The 18,608-nt window shown below is 43.5% G+C and overlaps 1 protein-coding gene across 8 annotated transcripts in view; it reads right to left on the reverse strand.

Moving 5' to 3' along the window:
- Window positions 1-18,608, reverse strand: part of RAI14 (retinoic acid induced 14) — a 149,646-nt gene that overhangs the window by 100,516 nt on the left and 30,522 nt on the right. For all 8 annotated transcript variants that reach the window (XM_082622386.1, XM_082622388.1, XM_082622387.1 and 5 more), the window contains exon 2: window positions 16,322-16,404. In XM_082622386.1, the coding sequence (XP_082478512.1) occupies window positions 16,322-16,357 (36 nt within the window). In that variant the 5' untranslated portion in view covers window positions 16,358-16,404. The remainder of the gene's footprint in view (window positions 1-16,321; window positions 16,405-18,608) is intronic.

Here is an 18,608-nt window from a genome sequence, read left to right on the forward strand (position 1 = left end):
CCTCGCAAGGCCTGGCAATATGCTCCCAGAGCATGTACATATATTTTTGTTTGTTTGTTGTCTTTGTAAAATTTGTAAAGTAAAATCTTTGGGTATTTTTTAAAAGGAGGACTCTCATATATTTTTGTATAAACCTCAGGTTCCACAAAACTTGGATCTGTCCTTGGAGGCCTCTTACCCTGTTCATATCCAGATTTTTTCTAGGAATAGAAAAACATTAAAAATTTTTAAACATCACAAATATGTTTAAGAACTTGCTTTTATCTCTCAATAATAATAAAACAGCTTTCATTAATAGATTTCTGCAACATGTTTAATGGCTTTGTAATATGTACCCAAAAATACACTTGGCCAATCTTTTTTTTTTTTTTTTTTTAACTATAATGCTTAAGTGTTTTCTAGTTTAAGAGTATCACCATGGTGAATATCCTTAAGGCTAAATATTTTTGCCCATCCTTATTTCCTAAGTATTACTCTAAGTGTTGATATGTACCATATGCATTTGCTTTTCGTTTGTTGTAATTATAATGTAATATAATTTTGTAACTTGAATCTCTCTCCACTTAATTTATTAAATGCACTTTCCCAGTTGCTACATAATTTTTTAAGCTTAGTATTTTTAAGAATTCTAGAACATTCCTCTCTGTGGATGTAACATAATTTATTTGCCTACTCCTCCAAAAAATGGGTTACTCTCCATTTTTTTATTAATGTAAATAATATGACCAAAAAACCTCCATGTTTTAGATTCTTTTCTTCACATAGCTTCCCTTAAGTGGGCCAAAAATTATAAGAGTGGCTAACCCAATAGATTATTCATAAAACAGGTTTATGGTAAAGAAATGAAATGTGTGAACAGGGCTCACAATGGGCTTGAAAATATCAGAGTCTCGAAGATAAGTAGCATTCACCACCATTATACCTGGAGCCATGAACTGAGACCTGTATCTGTCTTGAAGGCTTACTTGACTATTCTAGAGAATTCCTCTCCAGCGAGGAACAAGTTGTCCAGACTCTTTCTGACAAACTTTGGCTAAACGACTCAGAAATGTATAAAAAAATTGAACAATAATGATATTATGGGTTTCCTTTAAATGAGGTTGGCACAGCTGCCCCATCATAACCTGGACCTAAGCACTGTTTTGTTTCTGGTATCGAGTGGTCGTGTTCTTAATCAATAACAGTCAGGCTCTCTCATGACCAAAGAGGCACAGTCAGTAAGCTGGGTCTAAATTTAGATAAGTTTTGCCCATAGGACACAAGCTAATTAGCCTACACCAGGTCCAAGTTCATGACTGGTCTTGTTGATGTGGTTCTCTAACCACTTCAGCTAATGAGCTACAGACACCAAATAATTTCACAGCCTGGATACAAAACCCAGGTAGGTTGTACATTACAAGCCAGGCCCTCTGATGACGCTTGTTAATGTCACATACCACAACCAGAGGTGGCCAAGAGGACATTCAGACCACTCTAAAGGAAACCCACCCAGAACACCCCTCGGCCCTTTTGTGTCCACCCATGACATGGGGAGAGCAGTAAATATTGAGCAAAGAAGGGCCGGAGGAATGAGGGGGTGACACTGAACTGTCAGTGTTTCCTTGCCACTCTCGGCATTCATTCATTCATCACACTCCCTGGAGCAGGAAGCTGGGCTGGATGCTGCAGACAGAGCAAGGAAAACGATCTCATCCTGCCTACCTTGACCCAGCTGCCTCCTGTCACCCAAACGCATCGGTTCACTGCGGGGGAAGGGTAGAGGGGGCTTTCCAAAGGCACTGGAAAAGGCAGGAGTCTACAGTACCACAGTCCCTTGACTGCAAGACTTACTTGCTGAACACTCACCAGAACTTACCAAACAACCCATCTTCCAGCTATTCACGGGCACGGCTGATGACCTAAGACCTGTCCCGGTGCCACATCCACCACTCCGGGGGACAACTGTGTCCCAAACAGTCACAAATACAGCCAGGCCAGTCTAAGTGCTGCCCTTTGTTATTTTTATTTTTTTACATCTTTATTGGAGTATAATTGCCTTACAATGGTGTGCTAGTTTCTGCTTTATAACAAAGTGAATCAGTTATATATATACATATGTTCCCATCTCTCTTCCCTCTTGCGTCTCCCTCCCTCCCACCCTCCCTATCCCACCCCTCTAGGTGGTCACAAAGCACAAAGCTGATCTCCTTGTGCTATGCGGCTGCTTCCCACTAGCTATCTGTTTTACATTTGGTAGTGTATATATGTCAGAGCTATTCTCTCACTTTGTCACATCTTACCCTTCCCCCTCCCCATACCCTCACACTCTTGCACTGCTGGTGGGAATGTGAATTGGTACAGCCACTATGGAGAACAGTATGGAGGTTCCTTAAAAAACTAAAAATAGAACTACCATATGACCCAGCAATCCCACTACTGGGCATATACCCTGAGAAAACCATAATTCAAAAAGAGACATGTACCAAAATGTTCACTGCAGCACTATTTACAATAGCCAGGAGATGGAAACAACCTAAGTGTCCATCATCGGATGAATGGATAAAGAAGATGTGGCACATATATACAATGGAATATTACTCAGCCATAAAAAGAAACAAAATTGAGTTATTTGTAATGAGGTAGATGGACCGTCTGTCATACAGAATGAAGTAAGTCAGAAAGAGAAAGACAAATACCGTATGCTAACACATACATATGGAATTTAAGAAAAAAAAAGTCATGAAGATCCTAGGGGTAAGACAGGAATAAAGACACTGCCCTTTGTTATTTTAAAAACAGAAAACTGTACAAACATTCCTTAAGTCTCAGGTCCCAGTGCTCATTTTAGGTCCTCCTTTCCACTGCCCGATCCTTCCAGAAAACAGGTCTAACTGCTTTGCTTTCGATATTCTCCACCAACCTCTTATCTCTGGCACCAAAGGCTTTCAGACCGGATCAGTGGGAATCTGGCTAGTGGGCTTCACCGAAACACGTTCTGGTCATACTTTATCCATAATTATCATCAGTCAGTTGCCACTGGACAATGGAAAGAAGAACTTGAACTCCAATTCCAGGCCTTTACTTGGCTGGCTGGAATCATATTTTGCATCTCTGACAGCAAACACCCGTGCACAGCAGCCATCACAGACTGGGGGAGGCGTGGGTTCAGGGGCCAGAGTCCCCAGGCACAAGTCCAGGTTCCTGCTTTGCCTCTGTGATTTGGACAAGTGTTATGTTGAATTGTGTCCTCCCATAATTCATACGTACAAGTCCTAACCCCCAGTACCTTATTTAGAAATAGGGTGGCGGCAGATGTGATTAGCTAAGATGAAGTCATTCCGAAGAAAGGTGGGCCCCTAATCCAATAGTACTGCTGTCCTTATAAAAAGGGGAAATTTGAACAGATACCCACACACAGAGAACGTGTGTGAAGATGAAGGCAGAAATCTGGGAGATGCATGTATAAACCAAGAAAACGCCAAAGACTGCCAGCAAACCACCAGAAGCGAGGAGGTGGGGCCGGGAACAGATTCTCCCTCCCAGCCCTCCAACTTGCTGACACGTTGATCTCGGACTCCCATACTCCAGAATATGAAAGGATAAATTTCTGTTGTTTAAACCACTCCGCTTAGACCACTTTGTTAGCAAACTAACACAGCAAGTTACTAGGTCACAGTTTTCTCATCTGTAAGATGGGGATAAGAAGGGTACTCCTCTAACAGAGAGAATAAACAGATTACAATTTGGTGTTTAGAATAATGCCTGGCAGAGAAGTGCATTTGAATGTTAATATTCTCCAAACGTTCTTTTTTTTTTTTTTTTGCGGTACACGGACCTCTCACTGTTGTGGCCTCTCACGCTGCGGAGCACAGGCTCCGGACGCGCAGGCTCAGCGGCCATGGCTCACGGACCCAGCCGCTCCGCGGCATGTGGGATCTTCCCGGACCGGGGCACAACCCGTGTCCCCTGCAACGGCAGGCGGACTCTCAACCACTGCGCCACCAGGGAAGCCCCAAACGTTCTTTTTTAATCAAGAAGATTCTCACTCTTTTTTTTAACCTCTTGAAGTTTCCTAATGTCTCTTCCCACCAAGTGGCTTAGTAAAAGGCGAGTGTGATAACAGCCCACGCCAGGTTTCTCGGGAGATGCGGAGCTCTCTCGCTTGGCTGGGTGCCCAGGGCAGGGTGTGGCCTTTGTGGAGCAACAGGAATCTCGATTTCCTCCCTGCTCTTCATCCCACACCCACTCAAGGCACCTCATTCTTTCCCTCCCCACGGCGGCCACCACCTGAGCCTCGGCCCTAGTCCTGGCCCTTTCCTCCAGTTAGTCTCTCAAAACCCCGGAATCGTCCTAGCGCCCCAAGCGCAATCATCTTCAAACCTCATTCTTCCGTTTTACCCACGTCACCCACCCCCAGCTTCCGATGCTGTGCAGAAGCCCATCCCTCCCACCTAACTTGATAACTCTGTGCATCTCCCTCTTCTGTTGGTCTCGACTCACCCCCACCTGACTCTGGACTTTCCCTCACCAGTACTGGTCTCCTCTGTTAATCCTAACCTACAAGTCAAGAAGGCCCAGCCTCAAATTCACCTTTTCAGTGAAGCCCTCCCTAAACTCCTATAGTATTTATCGCCTGGATGCCTGATTTTGTTTTGAATGACACAAGCCTTGTGCTGCTGTACCTGTTTCATGCATGTCAAGCACAGTAGCTCAACTAGACAGTAAACTTAGAGTCCATTCATTCGTCACACACTACTAAAGATCTACTAATGTGAGGCGCCAGGCAAGGCATCGGGGTCATGGGTATCATTAGTTACCATTTACCAAGAATGTACTGTGTGCCAGACTTTATCCTAATCCTCACAATGATGCTGGAAGGTGCTGGCATCACCCTGGTTTACAGATGAGAAAGCCAAAGATGAGAGATTATGTAACTTGTCCAGTATTGCATAGATAGTAACAGATAAAACTGGGACAAGACAGAGAAACAGGGCTGAGAAATAGTATAATGGGTCAGCTGTAACCAGACCCCAAAGAATGTGGATTAAGGCATTGCCCATTTGGAAGGATGTCAATAATTATCACATACAGGCATATGTCAGAGATATTATGGGTTCAGTTCCAGACCTGCAAATAAAGCAAATATTGCAATAAAGCGAAGTCAAGAACTTTTTGCTTTCCCAGTACATATAAAAGTCATGTTTACACTATACTGTAGTCTATTAAGTATATGATAGCATTATGTCTAAAAAAACAATGTATATAACAATGAAAAATTATAAAACAAAAAAACAATTACAATCGTATCATAAAAGATCACTGTTCACAGATCGTGACAACAAATATAACAATAATGAAAAAGTTTGAAGTATTGTGAGAAATGCCAAAATGTGACACAGAGACACAAAGTGAGCAAATGCTGTTGGGAAAATGGTGCCAATAGACTTGCTCGACACAGCGTTACCACACACCTTCAATCTTTAAAAAATGCAATATCTGCAAAGCACAATAAAATGAGGTATGCCTGTATATGATATATATATTATATGACAATGCCATATATACATGTGTGTGTGTGTGTGTGTGTGTATGAAATAACCATTGACATCCTTCCAAATGGGCAATGCCTTAATTCATTCTTTGGAGTCTGGTTTTATATCTGTATCTGAAGACAGAGCTGTACATTACATTCATTAATGACTTAGATTAAATAGGCATGCCCCTACTGCATGCCCCTACTAAGTTTGTGGATGACTCAATATGATTATGATGAGTCAGAATTTAATGCAAGAATCAGAGCAACAGATTTATTGAACAAATTTAACTAAGAAAATAAAATTTAACTGGGATAAACATAGTGTCCTGCATTTGGGTTCAAGTATCCAACAGCGCAAGCACACAAAGAGAATGACAGGGCTTTGCAAGCAACAGTGGTAGAAAAGAATCAACAGAAAACTGAGTATGGGGGCTTCCCTGGTGGTGCAGTGGTTAAGAATCTGCCTGCCAATGCAGGGAATATGGGTTCAAGCCCTGGTCCAGGAAGATCCCACATGCCGCAGAGCAACCAAGCCTGTGAGCCACAACTACTGAGCCTAAGCTCTAGAGCCCGCGAGGCACAACTACCGAGCCCGCGAGCCACAACTACTGAAGTCCGCGCGCCTAGAGCCTGTGCTCCGCAACGAGAGAAGCCACCACAATGAGAAGCCCCCGCACCACAACGAAGAGTAGCCCCCGCTCGCAGCAACTAGAGAAAGCCCGTGTGCAGCAACGAAGACCCAGTGCAGCCAAAAATAAATAAAATAAACTAAAAAAACAACAACAGTACACTGAGTATGATTGAAGAGGGGAATGTGGGTTAAAAAAATTAATATTATGTCAGGTTATAGTAATAAAGCTACATCTGGGAAATGTAAATGCCACTATTTCAAGTTCTTTTGCAACAAATCTAATGTTTTGCTCAGAATTCTAAGTCCCAATTTGAAAGTAAGTCAAACTGGTATATATGTTCAAATGAAATTGATATAATTAAGAATCCTCATATTTCACAGTTTCATAGATTGCATGCTGACCAAATGAATGTATGCACTTTAGCGTAACCTAAAACTAAGTTTATAATGTATAATTGTAGGCTGACATCATTCCCAAACTTTTCTGTGAAGGTGTGGGATCAGGTCGCCACAGTTCCCATCTATGTAAGCAATCCCAAAATGATGACCGTAAATGGTATACTTAACACAGGCCCTGTTAATCCCACTTCTTATCAAACCCAACATATTACTGGACTGAAAGGAAAAGCTTGATTGATAACCTAATCTCACCAGCTGGCAACACTCAGGAGCAGTTTCCATTTCAAACATGGAAAAGGCGTTTAACTTCACGTGAACAGCATGTCCACCAACAGAACAATGGGAAATCGGACAAATGGCAACCAGTGTTCACTTTTGGGGTAAAAGTAATCGAAACATAGAACATCTGGCACACCTTTATCACCTAACTCTTTCAGCTGAGATTCACTGTGGAAATTGCCTGTGGCCACGTGTATTTGTTTCCCAGGGCTGCCACCCTAAAGTACCACTAACTGGCTTAAAACAAGAGAAATATATTGTCTCACAGTTCTGGCAGCTAGATGCTCAAGATCAATGTGTTAGCAGGGTTGGTTCCTTCGAGGGCTGTGAGGGTGAATCTGCCCCACACCTCTCTCCTCTCTTCTGGTGGTTTGAAGACAATCTGTGGTGTTTCCTTGGCTTATAGGTGCATCACCCGGGTCTCTGCCTTCATCTTCCCGTGGTGTTCCTCTCTCTGTGTCTCTTCACATAGTCTTTCCTCTGCGCAGGTCTGCGTCCAAGTTTCCACTTTTCAAAAGGACACCAGTCATATTGGATTAGGGCTCACCCTAATGACCTCATTCTAACTTGATTACTTCTATAAAGACTCAACTTCCAAATAAGGTCACATGCTGAGGTCGTAGGGGCTAGGACTTCAATATATCTTTTGGGGAATGGGTAGCAATTCAACCCGTAACACTGAGTTAATCTTCTCCAGGACCCATTCCTCCTGCCCCTTGAGGTTTAGCTGGTTTCGTGGCTGCCATCTAGAGAAAGTGTCTTCCCGCTTCCCTTACAGCTAGGTAGGGGCATGTGACTAAGCTCCAGTCAGTTCCATGCAAGGGAACAATGATTTGTGCACCTTCAGGGTTACATCCTTTAAAAAAGGAAGATGCTTGGGGTTCATTCTCCCTCTTTCTGGTCCCGTAAGACTTGAAAGCAGAAGTATAATGCAAGACCTTAGTCATTTAAAAGTTTCTAGTTGCCACATTAAATAAGAAGGAATGGGTGGAGTGAATTTTAAATTTATTTAGCCCATCATGTCCAGAATATTAGCACTTCAATGTGTAATTATAAAAAATTATTAATAAGGTATTTTACATTCTTTATTTGGTACTAAATGTTTGAAACGCGTGTGTATTTCACACTTAGGGAACATCTCAGTTTGGACTAGCCACATTTCAACTGATCAAGAGCCACGCGTGGCAACTGGCTACTGCAATGCAGTGCAGCTCTGGAGGGCAGCAGAAGGACATCAGAAAAGAACCTGGGCCCCTGGATCAGCCCATGGAGCAGACCTGTCCTGCTGGCTCTGGAGTGCTTGAAACCTTTACTTAAGCAAACAGTTCTATCTTATTCGATTTCAGGGTATTTTGTTACCACAGCTCACCCCATATCATAATAAATACGTTCTCTGGGGTCTCACTGAAGGACCCTGCAGCTTCTCAGTTATGAAACATCCCTTCAAAGAATGGACACCGACTCCCATGGGGGAAAAAAAAACCCTCCAAAACTGTAGCCCAAGTTTGAAAAATTACCAAGGAAACATTCTCAGCATTGAGAAATACATTTCAAAATAAACCCATCCCAGGAGAACATGTGGTTCCTCAGACTTTTTGTTCTTTTTCCCACATTATAAATCTCTACACCTCCTGGTCAGTCAGACCACTGGACAGCCCAGGAGGAAGGAGGGAGGGAGAGACCGTATCATTCAGCCTCCTGAGAAAACCAAAAATGAGATCCTTCAGGCAGTGCTTTTCAAAAAGTGAAAACATTTTCACGTGATAACACCTAATAATTGGATAACCAAGTCAGTCAGAACACACTGACTTTCCTTGTTTAAAAGGAGGTGGGGACTCAAAAGGAAAGTCAAGGCTCGTCACTAATGTCATCTTTTTTTAAATATTTATTTTATTTTTTTATTTATGTTTTTGGCCGCGTCGGGTCTTAGTTGCGGCACGTGGCATCTTAGTTTCCTGATCAGGGATGGAACCCGAGTCCCTTGCATTGAAAGGCGGATTCTTAACCACTGGACCACTGGGGAAGTCCCAGTAATGTCATCTTTACAGATACTGGGCCTTTGACTCACGCTAACACCTGCTGCCATAGGAATGAAAATAACCACCTCTTACAGCAAAGATCTGTGGATAGAAACACAACTGAAAATCTCCACGGAATGAATTCAGAAGCAATTCCTATTTCACTCCAAAGGAAAAGTTACATACAAGAATTGGTCAAGCAGAAAACATCGAGGTCAGCGATAGTTCGAAATGATTACATAATTAATTCAGAATAAAGAGATAATAGGTAATAACCTAGATGATTCACTGCTTATGTAGACGATCAGATTTCCCCAAGTTTAGGGGTCAGGTTCTGAGTTTCATATTGGTCTCCAGCTGCAGCTGGAATGGTATCAGGTTTAACCAAGAATTCCTGCAATTATGGTCTGGGGTAACTATTTGGGTTGGCCAAAAAGTTTGTTCGGGTTTTTTCCATAACGTCTTACGGGAAAGCCCAAATGAACTTTTTGGCCAACACAACAGAATGAGGCTGTGGTCCAGTTAGCCAGCAATAGGGCTCCATTTAGAATTAGAATTCGTTTTCCTAACTGCAGCAGAAGAGCAGAAAGTAGCAGCATCTGTCCTCTCTTGCTTTAAGAGTTCAGTCTGAAGTGCATTTTGCCTCTCAGGAAGCAACCCAAGATTTTCCCAGATCCTCCCCTGCCCAGGGTAATGACACTAACGTCGGGAAGCTTTGCCACTGCGGAGAGCACTGATAATAATAAGGTCATTCTATGGGTCTTTACTGCTTAGGGCAATAGAGCAGAATTCACTTCCTGCAGTTTGCAGCTTTGGAACTTAGGAAAGGGAATGCCCTGTGCCAACAAGTGTGTATAGCTGTTGCCGGTACAAGCTCTGGCATCATGATAAACCGGGGTTCAGATCTCTCTGCGATTTATCGAATGTGCGACTTTGTCCAAGTTACTTAACTTCCCTCAACCTTAATTTCTCCCTCTGTAAATTTCTATTATAGTAATGGTCTTTACTGGATACAGTTTTGTTTTTTTGGTGTTTTTTTTTTTTGCGGTACGCGGGCCTCTCACTGTTGTGGCCTCTCCCGTTGCGGAGCACAGGCTCCAGACGCGCAGGCTCAGCGGCCATGGCTCACGGGCCCAGCTGCTCCACGGCATGTCGTATCCTCCCGGACCGGGGCACGAACCCGTGTCCCCTGCATCGGCAGGCAGACTCTCAACCACTGCGCCACCAGGGAAGCCCTACTGGATACAGTTTTGTAATCATTACACGTAAAGGGTTTGCTACGGTGCCTGGCACACAGTAAGCATTCAATCAATGAGAACTCTTCTCCTAACTTGTTGCAGTAGGTCAGTGATCAATACGTGTTTACTCTTGTGATTAATCTTATGTGTTTACCCTTGTGATTAATATTATGTATTAGGCACTGACACCCACTAAAAAAATGTGATACTCTAGCCTCACTCTATTAGACACTGAAAATAGTCCAAATATGAAGAAATTGTGGAGCTAAGATTTATGAGCACGTATGCTCAGTGGGGGAGTGCCAGGGCTCCTGACAAACTGCTCTAGATAGAAAAGCATGGAGGTATGTTTTGGGTTGAACTGTGTGCCCCATCCTGACACACACCCTGCAAAATTGATAAGTTGGAGTCTTAAGTACCTCAGAATATGGCCTGATCTGGAGATGGGGTCTTTACAAAGATAATCAAATCAAAATGACATCATCAGGGTGGGCCCTAATCCAATATGACTGGTGTCCTTATAAAAAAAAAGGAGAAATTTGAAGAGAGATAGACACACACACAGAGATCACCATGTGAAGATGAAGGCAGAGATCAGGGTGACGCATCTCCAAGCCAATGACTGCCAGCAAACCACCAGACAAAGCTGGGAGAAGCATGGATCCCATTCACCTTCACAGCCCTCACGAGGAAGCAGCCCTGCCAACACCTTGATCTCAAACTTCTAGTCCCCAGAACTGTGAGACAATACACTATGGCTGTTTAAGCCACTCAATTTGTGTTTACGGCAGCCCTAGGAAACTTATACAAGGTGAAATCAGGCAGCAAGCAGATTCCCCACTTAAGACGGGCTGACAAGACCTGGAGAAACTATGTAGCATGACACGAACCTGACCAAATTCTCCGCAGAAGTTTCCAAGAGTCTCAGACCTCCATCCCAAAAGGTCACCTCTGATGTATTTTTAAACTATGTCGATGAAAACAAAGAGGCTTAGCTTTACAATAGATTTGGCCAAGGCTCCTCCGTCAAGAGGCTCGGATTTTAAATACTCTCATTTTTTTTTTGCATGTATGGTGGGGGAGGGAGTCTTGGGCATCTGTAAAAACTTATTATAAATGACGAAAAACTCCTTGAAAAAATACCTTGGCAGAGATGTCGATTATTGACCTTCATGAGAGCTATTCTCTCAACAGGCAACAAATTCAAACTCCTGTCTGAGCAGGATGTGTCTGGTTCCTCAAGATTCACGGGGTACGTGCATTCTTTGGCTGAAAGCTGCAATCGTTAGTAGCTGCTACAGAAAGAAATACCATCAATTTAATCTCTCATGGAGCCAGCCATTTTCAACTGGCTGCCTTTTTTTTTGTTTGTTTCCCTAAGTGGAACGTCCACTGCTTCCCTATTATAATGCGAAACAGAATTGGGAACAAATCTTTCATAAAATTAAACACACACCCACAAAGTAAACTCTGAAGGCCTCGATCATGTTTGAGAGGCAGTTCTCAAGATTTGTTACAAAGATCTTTCAACCCTTTTTCCCATCCCTCAGCCTCCACCCATTTCACTCAAGGCACTAAAAATTGGCATTTACAAAGAAATTCCAGAAGCCTGAGCATTTTATTAGCAAAGGGAAATCCCAACCTTCTTGGCCTCATTTCTCATGATGACAGCTCATTTTTCCATGTGGAACCACGTACTAGTTGCTGCAAATATTTAAAGAGGTAAAGAAGCTACTTTCAAACTAATCATAAAAGAAATAAATAATGATGATTTAGTACTCTGTGCTTACTTTATAAGCGTAAAAAGTCAAGTACATCCATTTTTAAAACTAGAATGAAAAATTTATAGCATTCTTACTAAAAGACTCAGAGCCATGCCATGGGCACTTTCCTGGGCTCTTGAAGCTTCACTGTTCTGCGTATCAAGGGCAATTTCTGGAAACTGAGTCTACCCACTGTGCTCCATGGCCGGCTCCCCTGCATTACCCTTTCCTCTCCTCCTCTCCTAACCAGCGTTCCAAATCCTATGCATCCCTGAGGCCTGGAAGAAGCTTCACCTCCATAAAGCTCCCCCCAAATTTCCCATGTCCAGTGATTTACCCCTCTCTGAAAATCTATAGCATTTATCATCCAGGTCTCACAATTCAACAAGTGGTTATGTCATCCTGGAGATCCTTTTAATATCTATATTATACATGATCTGTATTGTGCCTTAGTTATTTCCTGTGTGTAGTTTTTCTCCTCCCACCTCGGCTTATGAGCTTCTTCAAGACAAGAACCATCCCTCACATTTCTCCTGTATCCTTTCCAGAATCTAACCCAAGTTCAAGGATGCCCAAAATCAAGTTAGAAATGGGAGCTGGAAAACGTCATCCACCTTTAGGATTTCTTTGGCCTCTGTGGATTATCTGCAGGCTCACAATCATGTTTAGGGATTAAAGCAAGGAGACAAGGACAGTATCTAACCACAGCCCAGGGAATCGGGTGCATTCCCTTAGGTCACACACATAAACCCACCCTTGACTTAGCAGCTATCTGAGTCAAGTGTTCCAGAAAGGACACTCGGAGGAAATCTCTACCGGCATGATGGTCTTGGTGCAGCACAATGACCTTCAGGCCATCCACGGGGGTCTCCTTTGGGCCACACTGGTCCTTCCTCACTCCTGGGATTTGCTCTCAATGGCCACAAACTCATCTGGCTGCAGACCTCCCAGCCACAGGCTGGCTGAAACATGATCATGCCCGCGGGTCACCTGCCTTCTCTTTATGAGAGCACGAACATGATCTGCCGTCCCTCTTCTTCCTGCCCCCCAGAAACACAAAGGGCCCTTTCTTTCCCATTCTCCTTTCAGCCTCACACAAAGACAAGCAGGAAAATTTGATGGCTGAGGGTTTAGGGTTGTTCTTTGAGAGAGACCCCTCACTTCAGGTAAAGAAGATTATAGTTTGGCTGATGGAACTGAATATAAACAGTTTCAAACTTGTTTTTCTTGTAATAAGTGGTACATGTGGGTGCATACACATAGACCAAAAAAGGCAAACCCCAAGGCACCCAGTGAAAAGCAAAACTCCCCCCCGCACCCACTCCTAGCTCTGAATCCCTCCTCAGAGGCTGCAAGTGTTAGCAGATTATTCTGCCCTCCAGACCACATACACTTTTCAGCCTACTTTTTCCATCGTGGATTTCTTTTTTTAAAACCATAATTATACTATTGACCCACTGTTTACTTTTAATTAGCAATTAAATTAGCAATTTTAAAATAATTTTCAATTTTAAAAGTATTCCAAGTCAGTAAAATATTTCACACAGGAAATAAAGTTGGCACCAATAAAAATATTACTTTGCCGTCTGCCCTATGTGACTACTTTAAATTTTAGACACAAATAAGAATTCCCAATGGTCACGTAGAATAACAGAATTGAGAGAACTCTAGCTGTTTCTTTCGTGTCACAATCACTCTGGTATCGTTCTCATCTCAAATCTACTGCTTAAACGGAGAAATACGTGTTGTGAGAGAGAGGAGGCCCTCACTGCCCAGGCTTGAGCTCTGAAGACCCCTCACGATACCCAAGCAGGAGGCAGGAACCCTCCCAAGGAAAGCTTGTAGTGAGTCTGAACCTGTCTGCCAACCACAGTGCTGAAGTCCTCTGAACTATATCATGGGTTTCTGATCAAGAAGGAGGAAGAATGATTTACCAAGCATCTCCTGAGTGACAGGCCTAAGATGTGTGCCTTACAGGCATCAGCATATTTTAACCTTCACAACAACTTCGTGAGGCTAATACTATTTTCTCCGCTTTTCAGGTGAGAAACCTGGGGGTTCAGGGAAGGGTAGAGACTTGCCCAAGGCCACGGACCTAGGTCCAAAGTCACTTTTCCAAGCTACTGCCTAGACTGCTGTTTCATAAAATCAAACCTCCATCCAAATTTCCTCTTTCAGGAAACCTGGGCTCTGGAATCAGGCTACTTTGGCACAAAAACTGGCTATACAACTTTGAGCTAGAAGAACCCAGGCCCAGGCAAGGGACTGGAACTCCCTGGGTCTCAGTTTCTTCATCTGGAAAATGAGCCTGACAATAATAATAATACCTACCACATCAGGTCTGTGGCAAGATTAAATGAAGTTCACGTAATGAGCCTGGCAAAGTGCCTGACATATAGTAAATACTTCATAACGGTTAGCTCTTCAAGCTGGGGTTTGAAACGGTTTTCTTTTTTTTTTTGCTTTTATGCCCTCCATCTCACAGTACAGTGATGGCACTCTGGGAAGCAATCTGGGATGAAATTGGGGAGCCATCTGAAATTGTCTGGCCCCATAATACCAATTTCTTTTGCCCTCCTCCCCCAAGTGTGCTCCTCTAACGTTTTTTCCCTTTGTACTAACTGCCAAAACCACAGCCTTTCTGCGGCCAAATCCCAGACGCTTTCAATAGTGTTATTACTGTGACGTTTTTCCCTAAATCATGGAAATATTTCAGTTTTTATTTAAAAAACTAGATTCCAGCAACACCCTCTCTAAGGCCAGCAGTTTTTAATTTTTAAACCAAAAGTGTACGCTCCTATCACTTCCCCCTGCCCCTGTTCCTATACCATGGAATTCTAGACCGATTAAATTGTGCTGAAACAACCTCAACTTGTGCAAATGGAAGCTGCCCAAATTCCCTTGGAATGGAAAAGGTATCTGTTAACCTGGTCACACAATTTACAAACCCGTATCTGCTCGACTGGGCAACATTTTCCATTTAATTGCCTTTCCCTTCTTAACTGAAAGCCCAATGAGGTCTGCAGGTGGTAGCGTCATTGGGCCAGCAAATGAGGAGGTTGAAGGGGGTTTCTCTGGGGAGTGGCAGGGGCAAGGGGTTAAGGAAGTCAGATGACCAAGGCTCTCACTCTGGCCAAAGGCTAGGTGGACGACTTCAGCCAAGTCTCTTCACATTCTCTCAGCTGTAGTTAACTTACCTGAAGAAGGAGAAGGTGAGGCCCACTTTTTCCTAAAACCCCTTTCTAGCTCTCACTTCCTTTCAGCACGACAAGATTCTGCAATCATCCCACAGGCATCTCATCTGGTCTGGGCCTTATCAGGGCCGTGAGTTACATGTCATGATGCAGCGTCAGGAGATAAGCTTCAGCCAAAAGGAGGTGTGTGTGGGTGTGCGTGTGCGTGTGCGTGTGTGTGTGATGTTAGCCATAAAAGACACGGCCTCCACGTATTGCAAAAATACGGCTGTACCAAGCTGTCATATAATTCATGGCACAGAAATAAAATCCAGGTTCACCTTTAACTACCTAATGTGAAATGACAGCCAAGCAAACCCAGTAGGAGGGTGACACATCTGAGCTTCCATCTCACACCCTTCCATGAATTTCTCCCATTCAACCATTCTGCTCCAGGCATCTGGAGTGCAGCTAGTACAAGACTGGAACCTCGGCAGCCTTTATAAGGGGACCTTTTGTTACAACAGCTTCACGTATAATCCCGCTGCTATGTTGTCTTTCTCCATTTTCTCCTCCGGGAGACTTTGTCTCGTAATTCTGACATCATAACTGGTTCGTCCAATCCAGTCTTTTATGATGAATAACAAACGAGGAAGAGCCCCAGGAATGCTGGGAGAATAAAGGTGCAGGCAGCAATAGATATTGCTGTTTCACCACAAGAGCCTAACAGAATTTAGAAGTTTTCTAAACGCCAAGACAAACCTTGCTAACACGTAATTCCTAACCACTTTCACGAGACTAGCTTCCTCTAAGAATGACATTCTGAATCAGATCTGGGGGGACTTTAACGACGCTGAGGCATTTGACTGATTCTTTTTGTTAGGATGTTCAGTTTCAGCCGGTATAAGGACTGGTAGGCTGTTTTAAGGACTTTAGCTTTTATTCCAAGTGAGATGCAGAGCCGGTAGGTGGAGGGGGGAGGGTTTGAGCAGTAGTCTCATTAGAATTTTAAAAGGAATACTCTGGCACTTTATCGAGAATCAAGGGGGCGAAAAAAGATGTTTAATTTGACTGCTCCTTTCTCTCCAAGGCACAGACGCCAGGAGTAAAAAAAAAAAGTCATTTTCGGAAGCTATACACACAAAAAGCAAGGAACCTAGAACACGCCGTTCACAAAAGCCACCCTGAGCTGGGCCCCAGAGTGCTTCTGGCTTCTGTGGTTGATTAACCCAGCACCTTATCAAGGTATGAGGGAGGGCATTGCTGCAGCCCCAGGAACATGGGGGGAACAGCCAGACTACTTACGTCACTCTTCCTGAACTTGGCTTTCAAGCTCTTCATGTTTAGTCCATTCAGCCTTCCAGAACTCTAGAGGAGACTTTCAGCACCTAACCAGAGGAAGAAAAGAAGAAATTAAGTATCTAGGTTCCCAAACAGACACTACAGATACTCCCTCCTGAATGGATTAGGACTTCAGGCCATGGGTAGGCGACTGGGGTTGAGTCAGGAAGGTGGTCAGGGTTAAGGGCTGGGAAGTAGTAAAGAACATATGTTATTCCGGTTCATGATACTACCTGGAACCTTCTGACATTTTCAAGTTAACGGAAACTTTAAATTTTATCCCAACTTCCCATTCAAAGTAGAAAAAGCTTAAGTAGCTGCTGACCTGTCACTGCACAAAATACAGTATCCGTGTGCCTAACTCACTCCTCTCACATTATATACCCTCAACCTCCTCTGGAAGGGCCACCGTAGTGAAGCATGATAAGGAAAACAGCTCATATTCCAGATGCCATTCATTCCCTATTTATTTTTCTCAGTGTGGCTTCTTTCCTTCCCCCTCCTAGATGCACAGGGCAATGAGTGAAAAATGCAAGAAACAACAAAACCTCCCTCACTGAATACGTCATTCCTCAGGAAGCCACTCAAAACAGTGAAAGACTCCCCCCAGATCGTCGTGGACCCAGTGATTCAGAGCCAGAGCTGGTAAAGTTTTAAGAAACCACCTCATTTAGGAGGGGTCTGTGGTCCCTTCAGAAAGTGAAGGTAATTTTTGGAATGACAGTATATATATACATTTTTTAAGAGAAGAAAGCTCCTATTTTCATCAGATTCTGCAAGGGGGTTGTCACCATTCAAAAGGTAAGACTGTTGATCTAGTCGAAGCCCCTCATTTTCCAGAGGTCAAGACAGAGCCTCCTGAGAGAAGTGAAGAAACCTGTCTACATTCCCAAAACCTCTGTGTGATAAAAGTCAAAACCAGACCCCAAAGTCAGACTGATGGTTGAATGCCTTTTCCGCTGCCCTACAGCTTTAAAACTAAAACCCCAAAGTAAACTCCTGTGCTAAAATATGGTATGAACTTGATCTTTTCCATCTTTAAACCTGGAAAATGTACAGTGTGGAACCCTCCCATTTAGGTCAAAAAGGCCAGAAAAATCTTTGTGCAAGTTCCCATCACCTCGTAAGTGCTCCAGAAATGTAACTTCAAGCCTCAGTTGACAAAGTGAGAACTGGGGACATCAACAGTCCTGTCCATTTGAGGACTAAGGAAGGGTGGTCGGATGTTGACCACAGTCGACCATCATTTTTCAAAAGCCTTTCAAGGTCATCATGTTTCTCCACCATCCTTATCATTCTGGACTAAATCGATTTGAGGAAATAGAGCAGGGGAAATGCAAGCAACTGAAAGGCTGGACTCATCACTCCTCAGGTCTTCATCGCCACCTCCAGAAGTGGTCCAGCAGCTCCCTGGCTTCTAATTTGTTTCCTTTCATTATTGCTGCTGCCCTTAAGCAGGGCCCTTGGGTGAATGGTACCAAAACCCGGTCATCATAAAGCACCTCAATGACATTAATCTGGAGGCCACACCATTAGGCAGCCTCCCTGTGGGCCCTTTCAATCTTCCCAGCCTCAGCAGGGGTGACAGAATGTGTGTTGCCTTGGAAACCACACACACTGTAATTACACCTTGTTAATTGCCACATATTTAACCACAGAGAAGGCTGGGCTGGGACCTGAACAGCAAAGTACAAACTCCGAGACAGTGTTTCTGGAAGTTGGCCCCCTCCTTAATCTGAATCAGAAGGACCTGGGGACAGTTTGCTAAATGCAAAAGTCAACGGAAGTTGAATCTCAGGAGTAGTGCCCAGGAACCTCCTTGGTTGAATATTTACTTGGCATACAAGTTTGAGAACCTAGAAATAAGGTACATGAAACAGGCACTATCCTTATCAAAGTTGTGCTGATTTATAAAAACAGCCCTTCTTCATGTCAAAGCAAACCACCTTTGATGAATCCAAGTAGAAATAATGATAATCAGATGTTCCCAACCTGTCATTGGCTCATGGTTCTCCATCAAATGTATCTAGAAAAGGGAAATCGCCCTTTCAGTTCAATTCCTTCCACCCTCTGGGTGAAGTGCTAATAACCAAGAAAAGAGGCCAAATCCATGCACCAGGAAAAGAAGCAAAGAGAAACCCAGGCTTAGATAATCCACAAACTGTGTAGCCCACCAAGGTGGAACCACCCAAAGCATTCCTTCAGGCAAGAACACAATGTCTTAGGCGAGGCTGGGTCGGACTTTTGTTTG

Source organism: Mesoplodon mirus (assembly GCF_964341445.2).
Source record: "Mesoplodon mirus genome assembly, chromosome: 5".
Taxonomy (NCBI): domain Eukaryota; kingdom Metazoa; phylum Chordata; class Mammalia; order Artiodactyla; family Ziphiidae; genus Mesoplodon; species Mesoplodon mirus.